Source organism: Hylobates moloch, unplaced genomic scaffold (assembly GCF_009828535.3).
Source record: "Hylobates moloch isolate HMO894 unplaced genomic scaffold, HMol_V3 SCAFFOLD_9, whole genome shotgun sequence".
In the NCBI taxonomy this organism is placed as follows: Eukaryota; Metazoa; Chordata; class Mammalia; order Primates; family Hylobatidae; genus Hylobates; species Hylobates moloch.
In genome coordinates, this window is record NW_026652284.1 from 103793378 (window position 1) to 103819608 (window position 26231).

The 26231-nt window shown below is 44.1% G+C and overlaps 1 protein-coding gene and 1 long non-coding RNA gene across 3 annotated transcripts in view; both read right to left on the reverse strand.

Moving 5' to 3' along the window:
• Positions 1 to 26231, reverse strand: part of FBXO32 (F-box protein 32) — a 43441-nt gene that overhangs the window by 10296 nt on the left and 6914 nt on the right. The window contains exons 3-6 of one of the 2 annotated variants that reach the window (XM_032760377.2): positions 24826 to 24875; positions 23526 to 23618; positions 5956 to 6049; positions 4914 to 5098 (exon numbers count right to left, since the gene is read on the reverse strand). In XM_032760377.2, coding sequence (XP_032616268.1) covers positions 4914 to 5098; positions 5956 to 6049; positions 23526 to 23618; positions 24826 to 24875 — 422 coding nt within the window. Of the gene's footprint in view, positions 1 to 4913; positions 5099 to 5955; positions 6050 to 9379; positions 9480 to 23525; positions 23619 to 24825; positions 24876 to 26231 lie in introns of those variants that run through there. The other variant, XM_032760379.2, reaches the window with a different exon arrangement.
• Positions 18629 to 23479, reverse strand: LOC131384264 (uncharacterized). The gene is made up of 2 exons (XR_009214936.1): positions 23408 to 23479; positions 18629 to 18901 (listed from the first exon to the last, which is right to left on the reverse strand). It is a non-coding gene; the product is annotated as an uncharacterized LOC131384264 (long non-coding RNA).

Sequence of the window (26231 nt, forward strand, 5' to 3'; positions counted from 1 at the left end):
GGATTCCAGGAGACACTAGGTCTGGGCAATTCTCTCCTGTGTCCCCGGCAAGGCAGGGTAGGCACGAGGTGGGGAGGGAGCAGTGGCAAGGGGCCTTGGGAAGGCTGAGCTATGGAGAAGAATGGGAGGTGCAGGAGAGGAACACCGATGGACAGGCAGCACATCTGGATCCCAGCTCCCCTGGGAAGTCTCCCCATGTCCAAAATGAATGGCTTAGAAGACTCTGAAGATCCCTCCCAGCTCCAATAATCTCAGATGTAGAAGGACTTCAGCCTCCTATTTCATTCAAAGTATCTATGACTTGACAATTTATACCGCTCGGTTCTACTCCAGGCTGCTGGGCAGAGCTCTCAATTGTTTGCAAACTTCAGGTCTTTGCCAACTGCAGAAGGCCCTAGACCTATTTATCGCTTATCATCTCCTGCTGATCATATGAGCTAATAAAACTGCCATGAGATTTTCTTTTTGTTTCCAACACTTCAAAGCTTCTACTTTTTTGGTTAAAACTCCCAGGCCAATTATTACATTAACTCCTATTAAAGGCAAGTCCACTTGGCAGAGTTCACTCTGTCAAATTTTCAAACCTGAACTTTTCCAAAATCCTTGCCCAGACCCCATGCTAAGCCCTTCCTCCTGATAAGTGGTTAACTGCTTACATGCCTCTTCCTTTCGAATATAAACGTATAAAAGAAAAATTAGTCACTCTCGCTCCTCTAGTCAAGCATTTGGCTAACATCCACTCGGGTCTATGTCACTCCTCACATGCTTCAAAACAGTGCCCTGCCCACCGCATACTGTCACTGTATTTGATTTTTTCCCCCTAAGACCCAGTTCTCTTAATTTGTTTCCTTCATTCTTTATTATATTAATTATTTTGCCAATAAAAATTGGCTCCGTAGAATTAGATATGAAAATTTTGCAGGAAAACAAAATTTTATGCTGGAAGGAGACTGACAGAACTTTGGCAAAATAGAAAGCATTTACTCTGAAAGTTGACTTTATATTTGCATGTAATAACGTACTTCTCTTTGGGCCAAACTGTTAAAAAAGTAAGTTTTAAAATACAGTCCAGACTGAAGTAATTAAGTCTTTTTTCTTTCTCTCTCTCTCAATTTCTCTTTCCTCTGCAGAGCTGAGCTTCTGTGTGGAGGCTGGGCACAATGGCTCATGCCTGTAATCCTAGTACTTTGGGAGGCTGAAGCGGGAGGATTGCTTGAGCCCCAAAGTTCGAGACCAGCCTGGGCAAGATGGTGAAATGCCATCCCTACTAAAAATACAAAAATTAGCTGGGTGTGGTGGCGAGCGCCTGTAGTCCCAGCTACTCGGGAGGCTGAGGTGGGAGAATCATGTGAGCCCGGGAGGCCAAGGCTGCAGTGACCTAGGACCATGCCACTGCACTCCAGCCTGGGCAACGGGAATAAGACCCTGTCTCAAAAACAAACAAACAAACAAAAACAAAAAAAGAAAAGCCCTTTAAGGCTCCGTGGGTTCCAGTACAGCTCTCAATATAAGGAAGCTCAGAGCCAAGGAGGGTCGGAACAGAGAACAGCGGGAGGAAGGTACAGTGGTTGAAAGCACAGCCTCTGTGGACAGGCCTGGGTTCAGTTCTTGTGCCACCTCCTACTGAGCATGAGGCCTCAGCCAAATTATTCTTAACTACTTGTTCTAATTGTTCGCATTTATAACATGAGAAAAAGCTTATCCTACAGTGTTGCTGGGTGGGGCGGATGAGATAATGCATAGAAGCACTCAGTACAGTGCCCAATACATGCTAGCCACTGTGATGACTCCTATTTACAATTCTTCACTAGGTGAGTTAATTAATACATGCAAAGGACTTAGAAGAGCGCCTGCACAGAGCCAGCCCTTAATAATAACAGCTGATATGTTTACAATACTTCCTGTGCATTAGGCACTGTGCCATCTGCTTTCTATATATTAACTTATTCAATCTCACACCATGGCTATGAGTTGACACTATTGCAACTATTTTCCAAATGAGGAAAGTGAGGCATGGAGAGACTAAATAATTTGCCTCAAATCTTGCAGTTGGGGCTGGGCACGGTGGCTCATGCCTGTAATTCCAGCACTTTGGGAGGCTGAGACGGGCGGATCACTTGAGGTCAGGAGTTCGAGACCAGCCTGGCCAACATGGTGAAACCCTGTCTCTACCAAAAAATACAAAAATTAGCCGGGTGTGGTGGTGCATGCCTGTAATCCTAGCTACTGGGGAGTCTAAGGTAGAAGAATCGCCTAAACCCAGGAGGTGGAGGCTGCAGTGAGCTGAGATCACACCACTGCACTCCAGCCTGGGCGACAGAGAACCTGTCTCATAAAGAGAAATCCTACAGCTGGTAAGTTATTATCATCATTCATAACACAGGGCCATGTTTCCCATTTGTGTTCCTTTAAACACTGAAAGAGTACTCAGGCAGGCAATGGGAGGAGACTCCCTTTCAACAATTCATTCATTCAGCTCAGATTTACTGACTGTCTCCTGCTCTGTGCCAGGAACAGGGAATAGATGGGTAATGTCCTTTCTTTGTGGAGTTTATAAGCCAGTGGACAGAGACAGAAAAGTGCACACACATTAGACAATTTCAGATCATAACTGCTCAGAAGAAGGTGATATGATGGTGACGTCCACAGATTGGATGGTCAAAGAAGGCAGCAAGCTTCAAAGCCCTGAGGCAAGGCCAAGCTTGGAGTGTACAGAGAATGGCTTGGCTTGGCTGGAGCTCCTCGTGCAGAGGAGATAGTGAGTGAATTTCAGTGTTTGATCTCTTCTTCATGGGATCTCATTGGATTAAAGAGAGTTTTTTGACAAGCTGGATCACTGGATAAATAGTTGGAAGAAAGCTGGTTGAAAAAGTTTGGAAACCACTGATGTCAAGCAAGCTTTGCCATTTTAGGAATATGGAATCCAAGGTTCTGGCCTCAGCTCTGGCCCTAAGTGCTGTGTATTGCTAAGAAAGTCACTGGGCATCTGTGGTCCCCACTCCACCTCCACTCCAAGAGGGGTAACAACAGCTACAATAGCTAGCTCCGAAGAGTGTTTGTGGATCAGCTAAGGAGGGTTCTGAGCATGTGAGCCCATGGCAGTGCAGGGTATGTGGACAGATGTGGCCAGGAGGGGTCCTTGGAGGTGGACAGAGGGAATAGAGGCAAGCTCCAGGCAAATGTGACCATCTAGAGGTTTTTCTTTTTTTTTTTTTCCTTGAGATGGAGTCTCAGTCTGTCACCCAGGCTGGTGAGCAGTGATCTTGGCTTACTGCAACCTTCAACTCCTGGGTTCAAGCGATTCTCCTGCCTCAGCCTCCCGAGTAGCTGGGACTACAGGTGTGTACCACCACACCTGGCTAATTTTTGTAGTTTAGTAGAGATGGAGTTTCACCATGTTGACCGGGCTGGTCTCGAACTTCTGACCTCAAGTGATCTGCCCACCTCGGCCTCCCAAAGTACTAGGATTACAGACATGAGCTACTGCACCTGGCCAACTGTGATCATCTAAATGTGTGTCCTGAAGTTGCTGAAGGGAAGTGCCCTTGAGACACATGGGACCCGCTTGTTTATATCACTGGCTGGGCAGTTCTCTCCTGGCCTTAGAAAAATCCCAGTGAGTCAGTCTAGGCCACAGGGAATGCCAGAAACCAGGTAGAATGTGTATGTGGGTTTTCTATGAGAGACAAGCTGGGAACTTGGGTCTCACATTCACATGGTCAGACTATGTGCCTACACTTGAGATGTGGGAATGGGGTAAATTATTAGAATAAATCAGGTAAATGTTCATAATAAATATGTACATTCTCTTAAAAAAATCAAATACTTGAGATCATTTGTGAAAGATGACTTGCATCCGTGCTCTGCTCTGTGTGTGTGTGTCTGTGGGTGCAGCGTGTAGGTGTTGTAGCCTAAGTGACTCTAAGGAAATCACATAACTCTGAGCCTTCGAATGATTCTGTTTCATAGCTTAAAAAGTGAAGGTACAGAGAGGTAATTACCAGTAAAGTCAGGAACATGCATTTTGAAAACTTCATCTAGTAAAACAGTTATTTAAAAGAAGTCAAAGGATTTCTTCCTGCTACCTTCTCCTGATATGAGGCAACCTCAAACTTTATCAGTGTGGGTCCCAGAAACTACTTAAGCCAATTACAGTCAGTGATGAGATAAATAAGCAAAGTGCTACATGAGCCGCCTGAGTGTGTCTGTCCCTTAGTGAGCCCTAAGAGATTACACCAGCGTCTTCCTCCCTTTTTTTTTTTTTCTTGTGCCTTGGTCCTCCTGCTCACTATTAGGAGGACAAGAGCTGAGGGCCAAGCTATGTTGCGAAAGTCAAAAGAAACAACTGCTCTAGATCACCAAACCTCACTGGTAATATAAGGCTTTTCCTTTTTGCTTTGAGAATTGCTCATCATTTTCCCACATGTAAGCTCGCAGACTTTAATCAAAGGCTTCCTTTGTCGTAACTACCAATAATCGGAACTAGGATTTTAAAAGGCTGGTACCAGTTCTCCAAGCTGCTGCCTTCCCAGCTCTACTGTATTCAAGACAGCAACCTAAAGCTGCAAACAACTCATCCTTTATGAGGAAACGAGCAAAGAGACATCTCTGAACCCCCCTAAAGATTTCAGCAGGATGGCCCGCATCTCCCCAAAAGCCAAGTTTCCAGCTTTCCCATAATAGTTCACCAGGCTGTCATCTTTCGTGTACTTTGATCCCGTTTTGCCAAGTTTTTCTTCCCACCTCCCTTTATCAGGAGGTCCCCCAGCCCACCCTCAGCACCAGGACAAAGCAGCAGATCAGAAAAGACCAGACTCTTTCGTCACGGGAGTGAATTCAAAGTCCTGGCGAGGCTGTCCAGTGTCTCTGTGGAGGGACCCACTGCCGGGAGGAGGCTGGGTCTGCCGGCTTACCCTGGTGATCTGAATGTTGTTCAGCTGCTGCTGCCAGTGGAGAATTGTCTCCATCCGATACACCCACATGTTAATGTTCCCGACCAGCACAGACTTGCCGACTCTTTGGACCAGTGTACATAAGGACGTGTAGAGGGTCTGGAGTAGTTCCCTTATTAGTCTAATGTTTTGCTGGTCTTCAAGGACTTGAGTAGGGAAGAAAAAAATAATCACAGTTATGATACTGGAACACCCTGTATTTTATACATGAGCTTTTCTCTGTCTCTATTGCACTCATGTTACCCGGGCACTGCCTCTGGGGATATGGTTTTCTTCCTCACCAGTGTTTATTGTACGCTTGGCCAAGCTTCTGCATTTGAGGTTAAAGGGTAGAGTTTCCATTATCTAGGTCCCTCTTTGTTCTCTTCTCTCTCATTTTCTATAAAGCCTCTTTCTCTTTTCATTGTTCTCCCAGCAGCCATGGTTCACCTGATCAGAAAGCCACTCCTTTTGCCCAGAAGTGACCCCTTTTAGGACAGTCAGTGGAAGGAGCATGGTTTCAGGGGTTTGGAGCCTGGGTTCTAATCCTGTCTGGCTGACTCTCTGTGTGATTATGGACAAATCACTTCTCCTCATGGGCCTCAGTTTCCCTATGTGTACAATGAATCAATTGAACCAGAGATCTAAGGTTCCTTCTAGCCCGAATAGTCTATTAATCTATTCTGACTTTGTACACATGTCCATTTTCTAGGAATTTGGGACCCGGAGGCTCAGTAGCCAGTGCTGGGACCTGTGTCTACACTGAGAAGCCTACGAGGCTTATAGTAGGGCAAGTGGATGGTCCCAAAGAAAGGACAGGAGGGTGATGGTCTCACCCTTTGCCATGAGGATGAGTTGCACCCCTTTCTGAACTGGAATTTAGTGCCTCTGAAATGTAGCTGGAGTTATTCATTTCTATCCATTCACATGTCTTCAAATCTAATGACATGTCCACTCCATTGGAAAATCCATCTGCCCACCTCCATGCCTATAAAAAGGGGCTAGAGAGTGAGAGAAGGCTCACCTTTCAGTACCACTTTTTCCAAAATATTCATGAAGTTCTTTTGGGCGATGCCACTCAGGGATGTGAGCTGTGACTTTGCTATCAGCTCCAACAGCTGAGGATAAAAATAGAAGTTGCCAGGCTTAGAATACAGAGATATTTTTCTCCTCTAATCTTCACTTTTGAGTCCCATGACACATGGATACAGACTGACGGGGAGAGATAAATGGCAGGCAGGGCCACAATGCAATAAAAAGCAGATGCTCAGAGTGAAAGATAAATGGGGTAATTCAAAACCCAGGATCGGGCTGAATATTTAATTGCTTTTCTTCTTTTAAATATAAAGAATTTTGGCTTCAGCCAGGGCTAACTCATTCTACTTGTCCTACTTCAGCAAGTGAAGCTGACGTACCCCGAAGGGAACAAAATCTCCCATGACCTGTGAATGGCTGAGTTCTGCAGAATCACCTCCCGGGGGAATTCTTCTGCCCCCGCTTGAACTTCTTCCTTATTGGCACTGACTGCTTGCAAGACACCTAAAGCCCATGTTCAGCAGCCATGTGCACTTTCCATGGAAGTGGAGAGTCTTATCCTGATACCTCCTGCTATTAATTAGACCCTTTCATTGCACTTAAATTTCTATAGAAAGACGCCAATCACAGGAAGAGAGAGAAATTCAGGGATGTATTTTATATGATGTCACTGTGGCTAAAACCTTGGATCCTTGTAGCTCTTGGACTTAGATTCAAGTCTTGACTTGACCATGTATTAGCTCCGTGATGATGGGCAAGTTACTATATTTCTTGGTGCCCCACCCAGTTTGTTCATCTATACTAATAATATTTAGAGTCTTTAATACAAGGTTGAGTATTTAATACCTTTAATACAAGGTAGAGTCAATAATACAAGGTTGTTGTGAGTGATAATAGGAGAATGCACATAAAGCCCTCAGCAAGTACCTGGCACTAATTAGGTGCTAAATAGAGGGGTTTTTTTGTTTTGTTTTTTGAGATGGCATCTTGCTCTGTTGCCCAGGCTGGAGTGCAATGGTGCAATCTCGGCTTACTGCAACCTCCGCCTCCCAGGTTCAAGTGATTCCCCTGCCTCAGCCTCCTGAGTAGCTGGGATTACAGGCATGTGCCACTATGCCTGGCTAACGTTTTTTTTTTTTTTTTTTTGTATTTTTAGTGGAGACGGTTTTGCCACGTTGGCCAGGCTGCTCTCAAACTCCTGACCTCAGGTGATCCACCTGCCTTGGCTTCCCAAAATGCTGGGATTACAGGCATGAGCCACCACGCCGGGCCAGTTTGTTTGTTGAAAACAAATGTCCCATTCCTACCAACCCCATAATCACCAGACAAAAATAAATGAAGATAATAACTGAAGTTAGTGCATACTTAGTCCAATCTTTTTTTCCTTCTATAGCAAAATTCTTTACCGACATGGCAAGATTAAAAAACAAATAAAGGCCGGGTGCGGTGGCTCATGCCTGTAATCCCAGCACTTTGGGAGGCCAAGGCAGGTGGATCACGAGGTCAAGAGTTCAAGACCAGCCTGGCCAACATGGTGAAACTCCATCTCTACTAAAAGTACAAAAAATTAGCGGGGCATGGTGGCACATGCCTGTACTCCTAGCTACTCAGGAGACTGAGGCAGGAGAATTGCTTGAAGCCAGGAGGTAGAGGTTGCAGTGAGCTGAGATCATGCCATTGCACTCCCGCCTGGGCAACACAGCAAGACTCCATCTTAAAAAATAAAAACAAAAAATAAAAAACAAAGTTCCTATTGTTGAAAAATGAAACTTTAGACTGGAAGGAATCTTAAGAGACCATCTAGTTCAATCCACTTAACAGATGAGCAAAGTGAGGCTCAAGAGACCCACCTTATGAGCCACTCCACAACTAGTGAGGACTCAGCAGAGTCCTTCTCAACACAGGAAAATAAAAGAACACACTTCATGCTTTCAAAGGGTTAACAAACAAAAGAGGTTGATATAAAGTGAAAGTACTTAACTTCATGAGGACCCACCAGGCCCCCAGAGAAAACTATTAGGCTGGTGCAAAAGTAATTGTGGTAACAACTAGCCTGAGACTCAGTAGACTAGACACAGAGAACCGAGGCCCCTCCTTTACACTGAAGCTAGAATCTCCGCTCCCAGGAAACTTTCTAAGAGATTCATCTCCTGGCCAGGCCTCAGCCCAACTTCATTTCAGATCAATAAACACTGAGCATGACACTGTGGTGGGCGCTGGAATCAAGGCTGAGGGAAGAAGCAAAATGAAATTTTAAAGATTGGGTTGCAGAGGAGAATGGAAACTTTTGGATCAACGGCCTGGGCAATTCAGAGCACCTCTGCTTCCCTGGCATTTGTATAAAATGTTTGTCCCCGTGGAGCTCTTTAGGAGCCTGTTAAACCACACACAGACTTTTAATTTCCTGAATGTAATTTTACTTTACATATTAAAAAAAAACACCCCCAAACCAAACTCCTTTTTCTCCCTGGCTTCTGTATCTTTTCCACATGCAGGGAGAGATGAGGCTAGCTGACTGGGAGGAGGGGGTGGTTTGTTGCAATTAGTACTGGTGATCTAGTTGGAAGTCAGGAGCTCACTGAGTGTCTGCTAAAAGAGGCGGGAAATCAAAACACCAGTAGAGACCATGGCCATGGGCGGTGACCACACTGAATGCTGTGGTTTAGCTTTGCCACCAACCAGCACGTGACAGTCAAGAGAGGAGTGAAAATGGCACAAAGGGACTGGCCAAACCTTTCATTTACCTCCCTGACCAACAGCAAGATTGAGAAGGCCAAGATGATGGTCTATTAATACCCTGATCCTCACATGACCAACATGAAGCAGATGAAAGAAGACAAAAGCCTTGGGTCGGCTCTTGAAGGGCAGTCGGCTGTGCACTGTGACTCATCACTGGGTAGGAGGTGGGGCAAGGGGTTGGGAGGAAGGCAGCCAGAGCTCTGCCTGAAATCCATCCAAAACCCAGATTCCATGTGACTACCATCTCATGAGGGTGTCAGTTTTAATCTTGTCAAAATATGCACCAATCACAAGGACAAGTAAACTCTCAACACTATGACTGTGCACTGGAGGAGAAACGAACTGTTTTTTGGTCTGATTATCTTCTCTAAGGAGAAGGAGGAATATAGCAGCAAAACTTTGTCAACTGACAGCATAATGACATATTAACCATTCTGTGCTCCATCCTATCTCAAGGGAAAGTCCCCCCCTACCTTTTTTTTTTTTAACTGTCGTCTGACAGCTGTGGAGTCAGGAGAAAGAACCCTGGAAGAGGAGAAGACCTGGATTCTCTAGCTGGGTGACCTTTGTAACTGTCATTCATTTAGCAAGTATTTTCTGAGTGTCCACCCTGTGCTAGCATCGTGGTAGGTGACAGGGACATGATGATGAAGACACATGATCCCTAGACTCACGGAGTTTGCTCTCCAGCCTACAGTGTAAGTCATTTAATCCCTCTGAACTCCTGATTCTTCATTTCTAAAATGGAAATAAAAAGACTACTTACTTCACAGGATTGCTATGAGAATTAAGTAAGATAAATATGTACAAATCCACAGTAAATACCAAACATAAGGCATTTTTATTATAAGATATTATTTCTTTCCCTTTAAACTCCAGTCTTTTTGTGAAGTTTAAAGTTGACATCAGGGGTTAGCAAACTTTTTCTGCAAAGTGCCAAACAGTAGGTGTTTTAAGGTTTGTGGGCCACATGGTCTCTGTAGCAACTACTCCACCCTGAAGCTATAGCACAGAAATGGCTATAGACAATGTGTAAATGAGTGGGCATGGGTGTATTCCAATAAAACTTTATTTACAAAAGCAGGTGGAGGGCCAGATTTGGCACCTGGGCTATGTCATAGTTTCTCGTATATATCATAAGAGTTTAAGAGTGAGGGCTCCAGAGGCAAACTGTCTGCCTCAGTTTTCCCATCTGCAAAATATGCACAGTAATAGTACCTACTTCAAAGTTGCTGTGAAGATTAAATGTATTCACATAGCACTCATAACTGTGCCTGGTAAAAGAATATACTCGATAAATTATTATCATTAGCTTTTAGCATAATACAGAGCATTACCAAGTAAAATTATTGCCAATCATAACAGGGCAAAGTACAACCCATTTAAAGACCTTCAGAATCGCTGTATTTCAATTGTACCTGTTGTCAAACAAATGCATAAATGCTTTCACACTGTAATATTCCTTTCTGTCATTTTACTATGTTGGTGATACATTTAATAGCACCCTATCTGTTGATAAAAGTTAATGCTGATACATTTTATGACTTGCATAGTTTTTCTACCATGGAGTCTTATTTTGCTAACAATAACGATAACAATGGGATGCTTACTATGTGTCAGCCACTGCAGCTAAGCACTATACATATGTAATCTTGTTTATCGTTAACAACAACCCAGTGAGATAGGTTCTCCATTTAACCACTGAGGATATTGAGGCTCAGAGAAGTACTCACCTAAAGCCATACCAGCAGTAGCAAATGGTGGAGCCAGGACTTGAGCCCAGGTATGTCTAACAGAGAACACATTTTCTTTTTTTTTTGTTGAGACAAAGTCTCACTCTGTCACCTAGGCTGGAGTGCAGTGGCACAGTCATGGCTCACTGCAGCCTTTACCTCCGAGGCTCAAGCTGTCTTCCCACCTCAGCCTCCCAAGTAGCTGGGACCACAGGGGCACAGCACTAAGCCTGGCTAATTTTTTTTTATTTCTATTTGTAGACACAGGGTCTTCCTATGTTACGCAGGCTGGCCTCGAACTTGTGGGATCAAGTGATCCTCGTGTTTCAGCCTCGTAAAGTGCTGGGATTGCAGGCATGAGCCACTGTGCCTGGCCGAACATATATTCTGATAGTTTCAGGACTTCAGTTTGTCAAGGCCAATCAATTTGCATGGAAGGCCAAATTTTACTCCAAAATGGGAGCAATACCATTTATTGTTATGTTCTGGGGAAACAGAGTCTAGAAATTTTATATAATATCGGGCTGGGTGTGGTGGCTCATGCCTGTAATCCTAGCACTTTGGGAGGCCGAGGCAGGCAGATCACGAGGTCAGGAGATTGAGACCATCCTGGCTAATGGTGAAACCCCGTCTCTACTAAAAATACAAAGAATTAGCCGGATGTCGTGGCGGGTGCCTGTAGTCCCAGCTACTCAGGAGGCTGAGGCAGGAGAATGGCGTGAACCCGGGAGGCGGAGCTTGCAGTGAGCCGGGATCATGCCACTGCACTCCAGCCTGGGCGACAGAGCAAGACTCCATCTCAAAAAAAAAAAAAAAAAAAAAAGAAATTTTATATAATATTATGTTGTGACTGGTAATCAACTTTTAATATTAAGGGCACTAAAATGCTCAGAAAGTGCTAACAGCACATTTAGGATGAGGCAACTGCTTTGGGTAAACCACAGGGTCTACTTTCCACATCAGCATCACTCTGTAGGCCCAGAGCTACTACGTAGTGATGTGTGGAACTAGTAGTGAAGAGAGCAGAATTTACCGATTTTTAAAATTTTTAATTTTTGAGACAGAGTCTCGCTCTGTTGCCCAGGCTGGAGTGTAATGGCATGATCTCGGCTCACTGCAACCTCCACCTCCCAGGTTCAAATGATTCTCCTGCCTCAGCCTTCTGAGTAGCTGGGATTACAGGTACCTGCCACCACACCTGGATACTTTTTGTATTTTTAGTAGAGATCGAGTTTCGCCATGTTGACCAGGTTGGTCCTGAACTCCTGACCTCAGGGGATCCGCCTGCCTTGGCCTCCCAAAGTGTTGGGATTACAGGCGTAAGCCATCGCCGCGCGCAGCCCAAATTTATCGATTTTATTTGTGTTAAGAGAGCTGCGTGCCTAGGAAAGTAGGTTTGTATCTAGCAATCTGTGTACCAGGATGACTTAGCCAACTGGATTCTTTGCCCCTAGCCACAAGAGAAAAAAAGAACAGAGGAAAATGTCTTGTTTGGAAGTGGCTGCTTGTTTTTGACTGGGCAAATTTTAGCCCAGGTGCCAGTAATTTGTGGCTACGTTTAAAGAGAGGCAGGGGGAGGGAAGGGGAAGGAGGAGGAGGCTTCTCGGCTCCTCTGGAATTCCGTGGTGTCATTATCGTGTGGGCACTCTGGGCATCCGGCATGATCTGCAGTGACGAGCTGTGCAGTACCAGGAATGGCTCTGAGCTACTGGAGGGAGGGATGGTGGTCACCGCATGCCGAAACCACATCCTGCCCTTCAGCTTTGGCTCATGCTAGTTCTGGAGGCAACGAATAGGAGACAAATCTAGTTGCAAGCAATATCGTATAGCAAATCTCAGAGCGGATATCAACCAAAGTTTGAAGTGGTGTGTGCAAGATGAATGGGCAGAAGAGAGATTTCCCTCTTATCTCACTGCACTCGTGTCAAGAGCAGGCTTCTTACGTCTTCTTCCCTACAGTTTATTTCAGCATAGCATCCATCGTTTTAAAAATCCATCAGTTCACGTTACTTCTTTGCTTAAAATCCTCAAATGGCTTCTCCTTGCACTTAGGAAAAAACTCAAGCTCCTTACCATGACTGGCAAGGTTCTCCCTGATCTGGTTTCTACTCCTTTTCCAGCCTAGTTTTGCACAAATTCATTCTGCTCTGGCTACACAGGTTATCCATCTCTCGAATAGGTCAAGCTTATTCTCACCTCTGGGCCTTTGCCTCTGCCACATCCTTACATGCTCGGCTCCATCTCATCCCTCAGATCTCAGTTCAAACGTGGCCTGCCCCGGGCTCAGAGGGCCCTTCCCTGGCCATCTTATGTGAGAACCTCCCTGTTGCCATCTTTACCTTACCATGGTTTCATTGTTCTTCACTGTTCCATTTATGCATATCTGAATTGGTCTTGTTCACTTACTTGCTGATGGGCTAATTAGGATGGAACCGTCAAGACAGCAAGTGTTGTCCTGTTTCCCACTCTACCCCCAGCTTGGCACATGGTAAGCACTCAACAAATAGTGTTTTTTTAAACATACATTTGTCTTTTTGAATCAAAGAGTGTTGTAGCTGGAAGGGACTCAGGAAACAGTTTCCCCAAATTTCCTCCTGCTATAGATGAGGCGGCTCATGATGGCCAAACAACATATCAAGGTCAACGGCGGACCATCTGGCTGGTCAGGCTGATATCTATATGGGGACTGGTTCCAGACTGATGCCCCAGGAGTGGCATGGGCCTAGGAGTAAATGACTTATAATGCAAACATATCTCAAACACTTTCCAGAAGGGCAAGCAGCCTGAGATATGGAGGGACAGTAAACACTTGGGCTTTCAGAAGCATCAACAAAAATAGCAGCTTCCTCTACCTGTTAGTTGAAAAGGACAAAACCACAAGGCTGTTGCCTAAGCATACTCTATCATTCTCATATGGAATTGTTAAGAACACAATTTATCCCCAAATTCCTTATCTCATATAACAGTGGGGTGTTACAGTATGAAGTATATGTCTGATTGGAAAATCTGCCAGAGTTATCAAAGGCAGAAACGAGTCCCAGCCTCAAGCAGCCTTGCCATGCCTCACATGCTCAATACCCAAGTTGGGTGCCCATCTATAGGAAGGCTGCGTCTTCTATAATAAACCTTTAGTTAGACTAGGCAGTGCCTCTCCCTGCTCTGAGTGCTGGGTACTTCCAAGACCCTTATTTACTCAATGAATAACACAGATAAAAAACCTGGAAAGTTTTGTTCTGACTTTGAGCTTGAACACTGACAGGTTGAAAGAGAAAAAAAATTCAGCTACATTAATAATCTGCAGGCATGTCAAGATTGGATAAATATTATTTGCAAGTGAAACAGCTCTCTTTTAACAGAGGGAGTTAAAATAATAAGGAGAACCAAGTTTACATGCATTAATTGTATTCTCAGCAGAGAGAGACTTGCCTCTTCATCTTTCACCCATCCCGGTTACTTTTGTTGTTGTTGTTGTTGAGATGGGAGTCTCACTCTGCTGCCCAGGCTGGAGTGCAGTGGTGTGAGCTGGCTCACTGCAACCTCTGCCTTTTGGGTTCAAATGATTCTCCTGCCTCAGCCTTCTGAGTAGCTGGGACTACAGGTGCCTGCCACCATGTCCAGCTGATTTTTGTATTTTTAATAGAGATGGGGTTTCACCACGTTGGCTAGGCTGGTCTCAAATTCCTCACCTCAAGCGATCCACCCGCCTCGGCCTCCCAAAGTGTTGGGATTACAGGTGTGAGCCACCACACCTGGCCCTGGTTACTTTTGAATTGACAATGGCAGTTTATTCCCCATTACATCCATCTGAACAGCGATGTCTGGCTTGGTGATCTTCCTTAAACTGAGCTCCCATCTATTGCAGCAACCCTCACCTCTGCCCTACGGTTCTATAGGCTGAATGTCACATCACCATTGGCCCCTGACCCACAATCATTCCCCCTTCACTTTTGTTCCTTCCCATTTCTAGGTTCTGCTTACATCGCTTGTCCCTGCAAAGCCTTCCACTTGCCTTTCCATCTGGCCAAATCCTGGCCGTCCCTCAAGGAAGGAGAATTTCAGGTTCTACCTCTTTCAAGAAGCCATCTCCAAGGCTCCTAGACTGTACTAATTCAACTTGCCATTTGAATAGTCATACTTTGTCCCCAGGAGGAGCCCAGAAGCAACTGACAAGCGGGGGCCAGGTCTGACATGATTCTCAAGTGGCTATGGCAACACTAGGTGCTTGGGCCCGATACAGAAATACCCGTTCAGGGACTCGAAAACATTCATTTTAAGCAATTTGCCGCGTATGGAGACCTAGCAGGAGGATGCTGTCAATTCCCACTCCTTGCCATCAGAGACCTCTTCCTGTAGTGGACTCGTGAGGCCTTCAGATTCTGGGTCCCAGATACTCAGAGCACAGTATAAATACTCTCGGGAGCATCACTCCTTGGTTGAGAAAAGGTCTGTGGGACTGGCACTGAAAACCCAGCTCACCTGCCCAATATGGCACATCCCAAGGTATGATAAGCCCCCAACGGAGCCTAGACGCTTAGGTAGAATTTTAATAGAAAACACTGACCAGGTACGGTGGCTCATACCTGTAATCCCAGCACTTTCGGAGGCCAAGACAGGTGGATCACAAGGTCAAGAGACAGAGACCATCATGGCCAACATCCTGTCTCTACTAAAAATACATAAATTAGCCGGGCATGGTGGCAGGCACCTGTAATCCCAGCTACTCAGGAGGCTGAGGCAGGAGAATCGCTTGAACCCAGGAGGCAGAGGTTGTAGTGAGCCAAGATCGTGGCACTGCACTCCAGCCTGGTGACAGAGTGAGACTCCGTCTCAAAACAAACAAACAACAACAACAACAACAAAAAAAAAACAAAAAAAAGAAAGAAAACACTGCTGGGATGCTGGTGGTATAGGTTTAGATCCTGAGTCATCAAGAAAAAAAGATTATACAAAATAGGCACACTTTTGATCCAGCAGTCTCTGAAGTGGTACTGGAAAGAAAATCAGGTAGAAAAATAATAAAACAGAAATCTCAGTATTTTATATCATCTTTAATCTCTGATTTTGTGTACTTTCTAAGGCCCACAATAAGGTCCCTAAAGTTGATGATGACAGTAACAGCAACAACCATTACACTCCTTGAATGTTACCACACACCAGGCGTGGTTCTACAGCATTTACCAGGTTGAAATTCAATTTCATTCTCACAGCAACACTGCAGGGTAGACATCATTACTGGCATCTTTTAGAGGTATATGAGTTATAAGTGAATTTATGAATATGCATAAATTGAGAGTGCATGCTTAAGTTATTTTATACTATTAGGAGTCTATGCTCTAGTCTCTTAGTCCTCCCCCATTTTCATGGGAGCCCTAATTTCTGTGGGTACCCTCCTACTTCTTCAAATACCCTACTACATCTAGGGTGGTGTGGGCATCTTCCACTTCTTCAGGCAGCCTCCTTTTTCTACACAGCCCCCTCCAATTCTGTGGCCATGTCCCCCTGTCTGTGAGTGTCCCCCATTTCTGTGGGCACCTAGACACCACAGGATCTGCCTGCCTGAATGCCAATAATAATGACTAACAAGGCCAGAAATTCCAAGAGATACAGATTTCCTCCTGTGAAATCACTAACAGTTTAACCAGTCATTGAAGGACCGACCCTATACCCTTAAAGTTAATGACCCCAGTACCAAGATGTGGTAGAGGCAGTTGGCTATGAAGTTTCAGAAGGGTGGGATCACAATCACTTCTGTGCATCATTTCTTTTCTTTTTTTATCTTTTTTTGAGACAGAGTCTCCCTCTGTTACCCAGGCTGGAGGGTGGTGGCACGATCTTGGCTCCCGGGTTCAAGTGATTCTCATGCCTCAGCCTCCAGAGTAGCTGGGACTACAGCAGTGTGCCATCAACCCAGTTAATTTTTGTATTTTTAGTAGAGACAGGGTTTCACCATCTTGGCCAGGCTGTTCTCGAACTCCTGACCTCAGGTGATCCGCCTGCCGTGGCCTCCCAGAGTGCTGGGATTACAGGTGTGAGCCACCACGCCCAGCTCTGTGCATCATTTTCAAATGGGCCTGTGGCTCTGCTCTTTTGACTTTATTGCTGCTGCAGTGGTTGGCCTTTTCTCCATCCCAGATAGCACCAGTTTAAAGCCCAGGTGGCCGAGGCCACCCTCCATCAGAGGAAGGCCTCTGCACGTACAGCCTCAAGTGAATCCAAGGTCACTGTGGCAGAGGAACCTGTGTGAAGGGGCCAGGATGCTGATGCACATCAAGGCCCACCAGGGGCTTGGCAACAGCATGACCTTAATTTAAGGCATTGGGTTTAAATTTGAGTCATCGTGCCATATTCCAGCCTTTTGTTTGCCAAACCGCCAGTCAACTTAAACTAAAACATGTTTTTGGAAAATGCTTTCAGCGGTGGTAGGAATGCAGTAACTTGCTGGAAACATTCAAATGCACTTAGGGTGGTAACGCAGAAAAAAAATAAGAATGTGCATCAGTTTAGGTTGTGATGCTCTGCTGCAGAGGGACAAAGAAACTGGGGTTGCAAGCTTTTATTTGTCCTTCTTGATCCACTAGCACATACGGGTCAGTTTACTCCAGTGAGAAAATTGGTACTCAAGTTCTCCATGACCTTTCTGGGCTGTTAATGGTAGCTACAGTTACTGTAGACTTGGGCTCGTTCTCATTCTATAGAGAGAGCTATGAGTAATCAGATCAAAGGTCATTCTGGCATTAAGACTCTCTCCTGTGATAGTGTGTGTGCATGTGTGCAAATATTTTAGTGGTGATAAAAGGCAGGCTCCATTTTGCACTTTGCCCTCTAAGCAATGCAGTTGAAAGGAGAGAGCACTGGAGCAGGAGTTGGAGAACCAGGCTTAGGTCCTGTCTTTATTCCACGTCCCTTCCTGGGCAGGGCCTCTGCTTCCTCACCTCTAAAATGGGTTAACAACATCTGCCTACTGTACAGCTTGACTGTGCTTACCAAAAGACGTAGACATACAAAGATGGAATTCGTAAACCACAAAGTAACAGATTTATAATTTGCTGGTTGATGGCATCTGGGGATGCCACAGCCTGTTAGAAGTCATGACTTTCTGAAACACTGCTTGGCCAAGGTGCCGTTGCTTGTTTTTTTTCCAGTGGCTTCCTCCTGCGTACTAGATAATATAGCCTCACACTCAAAGCCTCTTCTCAAGTCTGTCCAATGTCCTTTTCTAGCTATATTTAAATGAACAATCATCACTAGTGTTTATAAACTTCTTACTACACATGACTAACACTCATAAACTGCTTATCTCATTTAGTCCTCATCATATCTAGGAGCAGGGTGCTATTGTCATCATTTCCATTTTACAGATGGGCGAGTTTGGCCTGACCAAGATCATAATAACCAGCTTGTGGCAACACCCTTCGATGATCTTTTTTTTTTTTTTTTTTTTGAGACAGAATTTCTAAAACAGCAGCCTCTGTCACCCAGGCTGGAGTTCAGTGGCGCGATCTTGGCTCACTGCAACCTTTGCCTCCCGGGTTCAAGTGATTCTCCTGCCTCAGTGTCCCGAGTAGCTGGGATTAACAGGCGTGTGCCACCACACCTGGCCAATTTTTGTATTTTAAGTAGAGATGGGGTTTCACCATGTTGGACAGGCTGGTCTTGAACTCCTGACCTCAAGTGATCTGACCGCCTCAGCCTCCCAAAGTGCTGGGATTACAGGCGTGAGCCACCACACCCAGCCCATGATCCTATATTCTAAAGCACACTGTGCTACTTCTGTCCATACTTGAATGTTCTTCTCACTGATCTCTGAACAGACCTTATAGCTGCCTGCCTCAAACCAGTTCCCCTGAGTTCTACTCCTACTCAAGACCAGTTCAAACCCCACTTTCTCCTTGAAGACTTTCTTGAATATCCTGCCCACAGTGATGCTACCCTTCTGAAACTTCATAGCCTATCTGCCTCTACCACATCTTGGTTCTTTTCAAATTCATTCTCATGGTGTCAGGGTAGGTAACTTCTTTTAATGCATACTTCTCAGGCTATCAGTTAGACTGTATGGCAGAGGGCAATAATTTTTTTTTTCTGTAGAAATCCAGATAGTAAATATTTTAGGCTTGCAGGCTATAACCTCTCTGTTGCTCAACTCTGAACCCAACTCTGCCATTTTGCACAAAAACAGCCATAGACAATATCTAATGAATGAGCATTGCTGTGTTCCAATAAAACTTTATTTATAGATACTAAAGTTTGAGCTGCACATAATTTCCATGTGTTATGAAATATTATACTCCTTTCAATTTTTTAAGACATTGAAAAACATACAAATCATTCTTAGCTCATGGGCCATACAAAAACAGGCGGTAGGCTATTGACCTGAGGGCTAGAAGTTTGCTGACCCCTGCTGCAGGCCTTCAAGGTAGAGTCAGATCTATTTCATCTATTTCCTTCACTGGCTAGTGGCAGGGCCTGGAGAAAATAATACAGGTTTTGGAGGAGTATAAGTTTGAATTCAAGTTCAAGCTCTATATTACATTGTACTCAGCAATAACAGATACTAAATAACGGTTGCTTTCATGCCCTTTTAAAGTCATATTTTTTATTGGTACTGCTCAGTTTTTATCTTAATTCCATCTTATCCCAATGATGCAGTTTCTCAAGGGACTCACTAAGGATGAGGGGAACAGGGGCAGTTGTTTGGGTAAATGTTGGTGTTTTCTGTCACTGAGCCTCACTGGGGAGAATATAAAGATTTTAAAAATGTATGACCATTCTAAGGACCTCAAAAGTCCCATTGCAAATAGGCAAATCTCTGTCCCCAACTGTATCTGGCCTATGAATTGAGTCTTCAGGTTTTAATCACCCTGGAAAGATGGTTGCATATGCTAAAATCCTACTTAACTTTCTGAAAAGTAAGTTACATTGCATTTTGAAATTTATATAACACTTTCACACCTACTACATTTTTACATTTTATTTTTTCATTCTCATAAAAATGCTTCAATACAGGTATGGTTATCCTAGATTTACAGTTTAGAGAAGTAAAATGATTGATTTGCAGAAGGTACTACAAAAAAAGAAGCTTTGAACTTTGAGCTGGAATATAGGAGGGGCTGTCCTCTTTCCATCAGTAAATTCCTGATGGACCACAGTACACGCCCCAGAAGTCATGTCTAGAGTTTAATGTCTCAGTGCACTTTGTTTAAAAATTTTCATTAATATGCAAAACACAATATCTGGGCTCCAAAGTAGTTTCTGAGCTGGTCTGTAAACTTGAAAACTGATTGGGATCACCAGGCAGATATTTTAAAAGTAGCAATGCCTGGGTACCACCTTCAACTAATTAAATCAGAAGCTCCAGAGGTGGGCTTCTGTAGTCTAACAAGCTTCAAAGGTGATTTAAATGTGCAGCCAGGGCTGAGAACCACTGGGGTCACAGCAGGCTCACTGCAGAGCCATTACGTGGGTGATGGTCTCTGAAACCTTCTCCTGGTTGACTTGATGCTCAAGACTCACTCGATTCTCTGACCTCTCTGTGGCCTGGTTAGTCAGCACTCACCTACTCATGGTTACAAACTTCCAGTCCGACTGGCTCGGCCTCTGGAATCCTCTCCAGCTCCCCAAGGGAATTTCCAAAATGTGTTGGTCTTGAGGTATAGGGTAAACTATGTTTTAAATGTCCTTCCACAAGTAGGTAAGTTGCTGCTTCTAGAGATGTGAAATCTTTAAAACACATAGCTAGAACTGTCTTTATGTCATTGGGGCTGTGTAGGGGAGGGAGCAGGGCCAATGCATGTAGCTTCTAGCCAGTGAAAATGATGTAGAAATGATATATAAACATCTAAGTTATAGTAAAAAATTTTGACTCTAAACATTCCATGAAATTTTCATGCTGAGTGATAAAAATGATAACATTTTGAGATAGCAGTGTTAGCCATCTCTTTTATTACCTCTGCATGTCTCTTTTTTGGAAGATGACAACCGGCATGAACATAACAGATTTTCAGAAAATGTATTTGGCTCTCAAGGCTTTGAATGTTTTTTTTTTTTTTCCAAATGGCCCTTAAAATCAGTTTAGCTCCTTAGCAAAACCAGTAATCACGGCAGCATTTAAACACCATTAGGTCAAAGTAGTACGATGGGGATAATATACTGGCAAGCTACTTTGCAGAGTTGGTTTAAGGATAAGAATGTATGAGAAGTGTACTGAGTTCCTAAGAAGGAAAACCTCAAAACACGGCGGCTATCATTAAAATGTTTTAAGTTCTTTATAAAAATAACATATGATTCCTCAAATTACAGAGGTCTCTAATAGTGATGGGGAAAAATTGTTCTTTGCAAAATAGAAATATTTTTCCACTATTTCTGAACCTAACAACTTTGAAAGCATTCAGCAGTTTCTCTAAGATTATTTAAAGCAAAGTGCTCGTGATGTATTTTACAATTAGATACTCTTAGATACGTGTTCTCCGTGCTGAGTCTTAAGCAAGTGCCAGATTCACCAATTAGTTTTTTAAAAGTAGAAAACATTTTAATCAACTCAACTGAAAAGGTGTTTTAGGGGGAATCAATAATTTTGGTAAGTGGGTAACAGTAAACATTAGTGGCTGACTTTGCACAGTAGATAGATTCTAGTGTCCAAAGTGCTTCTGTTTATACCACTGAGTTTCCCTGAAGTTGAAGTAAGTCATTCTTACAGAGGAGGAAACCACGTCTTAGGAAGGCTGAGATAGTTTGAAATTAGTGGAGCTGGGACCTGCCCTCAGGCTATTTTACTTCAGCTCCTCTGCTCACACAGAACTCATGGTAGCAGTTAAAAGTGTAGACTCTGACTGCCCAGATTTCAAATCTTGGTTTCGTCCCTTTGTGATCACGGACAAGTCATTTTATCTTACTGTACTGCCATTTGTTTAAAGAGAGATAATAAAAGCACCCATATTTTATAAGGCTATTGAAAAGATAAAAGGTGAAAATGAACATATTGGATGAAACAGATTTTCACTATCATGATGCTTGCTCCTTTGCTTTATTTCTTGTAAAAGGAAAAGCAGGTAGAAAGGAAGACCATCTAAAAACTGACCATTTTGAAGATCAGTTTGTAATGAGACATCAGATCTAAGTGTCTTCCTCTAATACCTAGAAGATGGAAACTATTTGTATTCTTAGCAATGGAAGTTTCCAGATCATCCTGGGCCCATTTCCAACCAGCCTAGACTAGTCCGTAGGCCCTAGGAGGACTAGGTGACCTCTGTGAACTTGCAGAGTCACACTGAATGGCATGAACATTTCACCCAAGAAGGACTCTTATTTTTATCCCTTTTGGATTGGAAGAAGAGCTTAGCTGAAGAGCGAATAGATCTGCTCATGTGGTCACAGGCTCAGCTCACAGCTCCTAACCTGCTTCTTGCAGGCCTGCGTTTTTATCAGGTCACTTTGGACAGCCAAGCCTGCGTCTGCCCAGATGACAGGTGAAGGATCGAGGCCTCAAGGGGCCTTGAATGTCATCACCCTGGCTGAGCCTCTGCAATCATCTGACTCAGTGACACGGCACCGAGAAGCACAACAACCCAGCAAAAAGAAAATAAAAACCAAACCAACCACACCCACAGGGGGAAAATTCCCTCCGACTTCTGAGCCTAAACCCAAACAGCTGCTACCTCCCAGGTTGACTGCTGACAAAAATACACAAGGGAGCTTTGGAGGGCGGGCAGGGGGAACAAAATAATAAACCAATTAAAAATAATAACGTGACAGTCATGGTTAAGCTGATTTGCTTTACTACCTTCATCATTAATATTTTTGCTCATTAACTTTTTCTTTTTTGAGATGGAGTCTTGCACTGTCGCCCAGGCTGGAGTGCAATGGCACCATCTCTGCTCACTGCAACCTCCGCCTCCTGGATTCAAGCGATTCTCCTGCCTCAGCCTCCCGAGTAGCTGGGATTACAGGCGCCCGCCACCACATCTGGATAATTTTTTTTTGTATTTTTAGTAGAGATGGGGTTTCACTATGTTGGCCAGGCTGGTCTCGAACTCCTGACCTCATGATCCACTTGTCTTAGCCTCCCAAAGTGCTGGGATTACAGGCGTGAGCCAATGCACCCAGCCTTTTTTGTTTTTTGATTTTTCTTTTTTCAAAATACAGTTTAAAATGGAAAGCAACAGATCCAGTCAGATTTTTTTTTTTTTTTTTAAGATGGAGTCTCACTCCCATTGCCCAGGCTGGAGTGCAATGACGTGATCTCAGCTCACTGCAATGTCTGCCTCCTGGGTTCAAGCGATTCTCCTGCCTCAGCCTCCCGAGTAGCTGGGATTACAGGCACCTGCCACCACGCCTGGCTAATTTTCTTGTATTTTTAGTAGAGACGGGGTTTCACCATGTTGTCCAGGCTGGTCTCAAACTCCTGATCTCAGGTGATCTACCTGCTTCGGCCTCCCAAAGTGCTGGGATTACAGGTGTGAGCCACCGCGCCTGGCCAAAACAGGCAGTTTTAAGCTTTAGGTGGACATGGGACTGAATACTGTTATCACATGGGGGTGGAAGGGAACCACAGGCACAAAACACGGAGGTGCTTTAACTCATCCAGTTCTGTGGCCTCATCTGAGAATGCCTTGGGGGTCCCCCAGAGTCAGCTGAAGTAGGACAAGAGGGAGACAGTGAGAACAGTCAGAGATGCAGGGTTTTGAAACAGGCCAAAGTGCTTTAGGGTTTGCTTCCTGCTGAATTCTCTCTTGCTAAAGCTGTTGCCAGGGCCGGTGCTGCCTGTGACATGTTCCCATGTATCCACAGGGCAGGCTTGGAAGGGGCTTGGCGTGAAATTTCACTGGAAGAGACTGGCTCTTTAACCGACTCACTGGGGTATTATGGCGGCCCCTGCCCGTCCTGGCCAATCTCAGGGACATCCTAGTAGGACTCACTTAAGAACTTGAAGTACGTTGGGGAAGAAGGAGATTGAGGGGTCTATTTCCTGCTTACCTCAAAATTCTTAGGGTCCTAAAAAGTTATTTTTTGGGGAAACTACTTCGAGACAACCCAAAGAGATGATTCAACTTGGGAAAGAGCCTGGATGAGCCGTTAGGCACTTGAGACTTACCCGGACCACGTAGTTAAATCTTCTGGAATCCAGAATGGCAGTTGAGAAGTCCAGTCTGTTGAAAGCTTCCCCCAGGGTGCAATATCCATGGCGCTGAACGCAAAAACAAAGGCACAGAAGTTACTCCTGCCATGCAGAGGTCATCCAAGTAAAAATGAGCCAGTTAGAACAACCCAACTGGATTTTGCCGAATGAGCTTGATGCCTGTCTTAGGTGACCTGGGGCACTGGCTTCTTTCCTGTACCCACAAGCCCTTGAGAGCCACCAAGATGGGTAACACAGCCAGCAGCTGCCTCAGTCAGCCCCTCACATGTTAAACACCCCCTTTTCGTGACTTGTACCATTTGGGTCCTTGCTTATGATTTTTCCACATATAGTCTGGAAAAATCATAAGTAATTGCTTATTAAGGAAAGACTGGGAGCAGGGTACGGGATATGGGAGGTCATGATGGTTGGTGACTGTAACGTACTCCTGGGAGGAGAATTAGACCTACCTGCACCAACTGTGTCACCACCTTGCCTTATACCAATAGTGCTTTTCTCACTGTGATCATCAGAAGTGTTTATAAGGTTTTGGGAGGAAGCAAAAGAAGTTTTGATCTTTTAACCTATGAACACAGAGGGAATTGGGAGTATAAAGTCCCAGCTCTGCTCTGAGTATCTGGGTGGTCTTGGGAATATTAGTGACCCCCTCTGGACCTCAAATCACAGAGGGGACTAGATGTTCACTGAGGTCCCTGACAGTCATAGAAATTCTTTCATATTGCCTGTATCCTAGTTATTTTAGCAGCAAATGCCTGTACAGAGAGAAAATATACATAAAAGGGCTTTATAAAGTACCACACAAATGTAGTTATTATAATGTCTTGTCCCCTTCCACATCACACTGAGCAGGCACTGAAAACTTCTACTATATTTAGTGATTAGCCCTTCCAGGACTGAAATTTAACTGAGTTGGAGTCCAAAGAGATCTTAGAACAAAAGGGAGACCTTGCCCTGAGGCAAAACCCAGGACAATATAATAATATGCTTGAGACGGGCATGTCAATCTTTATAAAGCATTTTTACATACATAATCTCATTGAACGACTAGAGGGTCCACCTAGTGACTTTTGCTTCTTTCTCTCTCTGTTGTTCTAAACTCTGATGGTTGGCTAAATAATAGACTAATAGCTGCCATCTCCCACATCCAAGAAGACTCTCATGATCTGAAGTAATTTCCCTCCCTACCATATCCCTCCCTGCGCTATCAGGAAGGGATAAGGTTTAGCATAACTTAGTAAATGAATGGGATGCTCACCTCTTTCGTACTTCCTTTGTGAACATAGATCCATTTTTCTTGGTGGAAATCTACAGAGACAAAAAGAATACACAGCTTTAACATCTGCAACATGCTCAAGATGTAAGACGTCTCATTTCATTTATTCCAAAGTTTTAAAAGTTTTGACAAAAAAGACAAGGACTCTACTGACAAGCGAAGAAGTTTCAAGTGCTTAATTTCTGCAGTATAGAAATGCTGGGGCTATAAGTTGCTTCGTCTGGAGCACTCTAAATCTTTGATAGCCAGATTTCATATACCAAATCTCCAAACTATTATTATTTTTTTCTAAAACATTATGCCATAAGAAATTACAGGCCAGATGCAGTGGCTCATGCCTGAAATCTCAGCACTGTGGGAGGTTGAGGCAGGCAGATCACTAGAGGTCAGGAGTTCAAGACCAGCCTGGCCAACATTGTGAAAACCCATCTGTTCTAAAAATACAAAAATTAACCAGGGGTGGTAGCGGGCACCTGTAATCCCAGCTACTTGGGAGGCTGAGGTAGGAGAATCAACTTGAACCTGGGAGGCAGAGGTTGCAGTGAGCCAAGATTGTGCCACTGAACTCCAGCCTAAGCGACAGAGCGAGATTTCGTCCGCTGCCCCACAAAAAATGAAATTAGGCTTCGACAGACTGAGTTACATGCTGTGAACAGAAGGGGGTGGATCGCTTGAGCCCTGGAGTTTGAGACCAGCCTGGGCAACAGGTGAATCCCCGTCTCTACTAAAAACACAAAAATTATCCGGGTATGGTGGCAGGTACTTGTAATCCCAGCTACTCAGGAGGCTGAGGCAGGAGAATCGCTTAAACCCCGAGAGGTGGAGGTTGCAGTGAGCTGAGATCATGCCACTGACTCCAGCCTGGGTGACAGAGCGAGACTCTGTCTCAAAAAACAAAAACAAACAAACAAACAAAAAACACCAAAAAAAAAAGCCCCTAATACTCAAGTACAAGTTTATTTTAAATGCCAAACCTGAAACTTATATAAGCCCATGAAAAGTGGAATTCAAACAGATAACATGAGGAAAACATGCATTACAGATAAAATAACCTGTAATTCCTGCTAATTAATACTTTATATTCTCTGCTGATACTTACATATAGTATCTAGAAATCTTAATAGGATTTATACAAGGAAAGAGGGAGAAAAATCTATTTTCAAAGCCTCAAAACAGTTCAAAATGAAAGTACATACTAGAACTGATTCAGCTGACCACATCACTGTAAAATAACCTATGTCAAATACAAATGACTAGCAGGAAAAAAGGCCCTCAACTAGCAACTGACTTATAAACAAGACTATAAAGAACATGTTAATCTCACTTGTAAAATGCACAGCCAGGTTTCTGAGTGCTAAGATCTCAGTAACCTCTGTCAGTGACACACA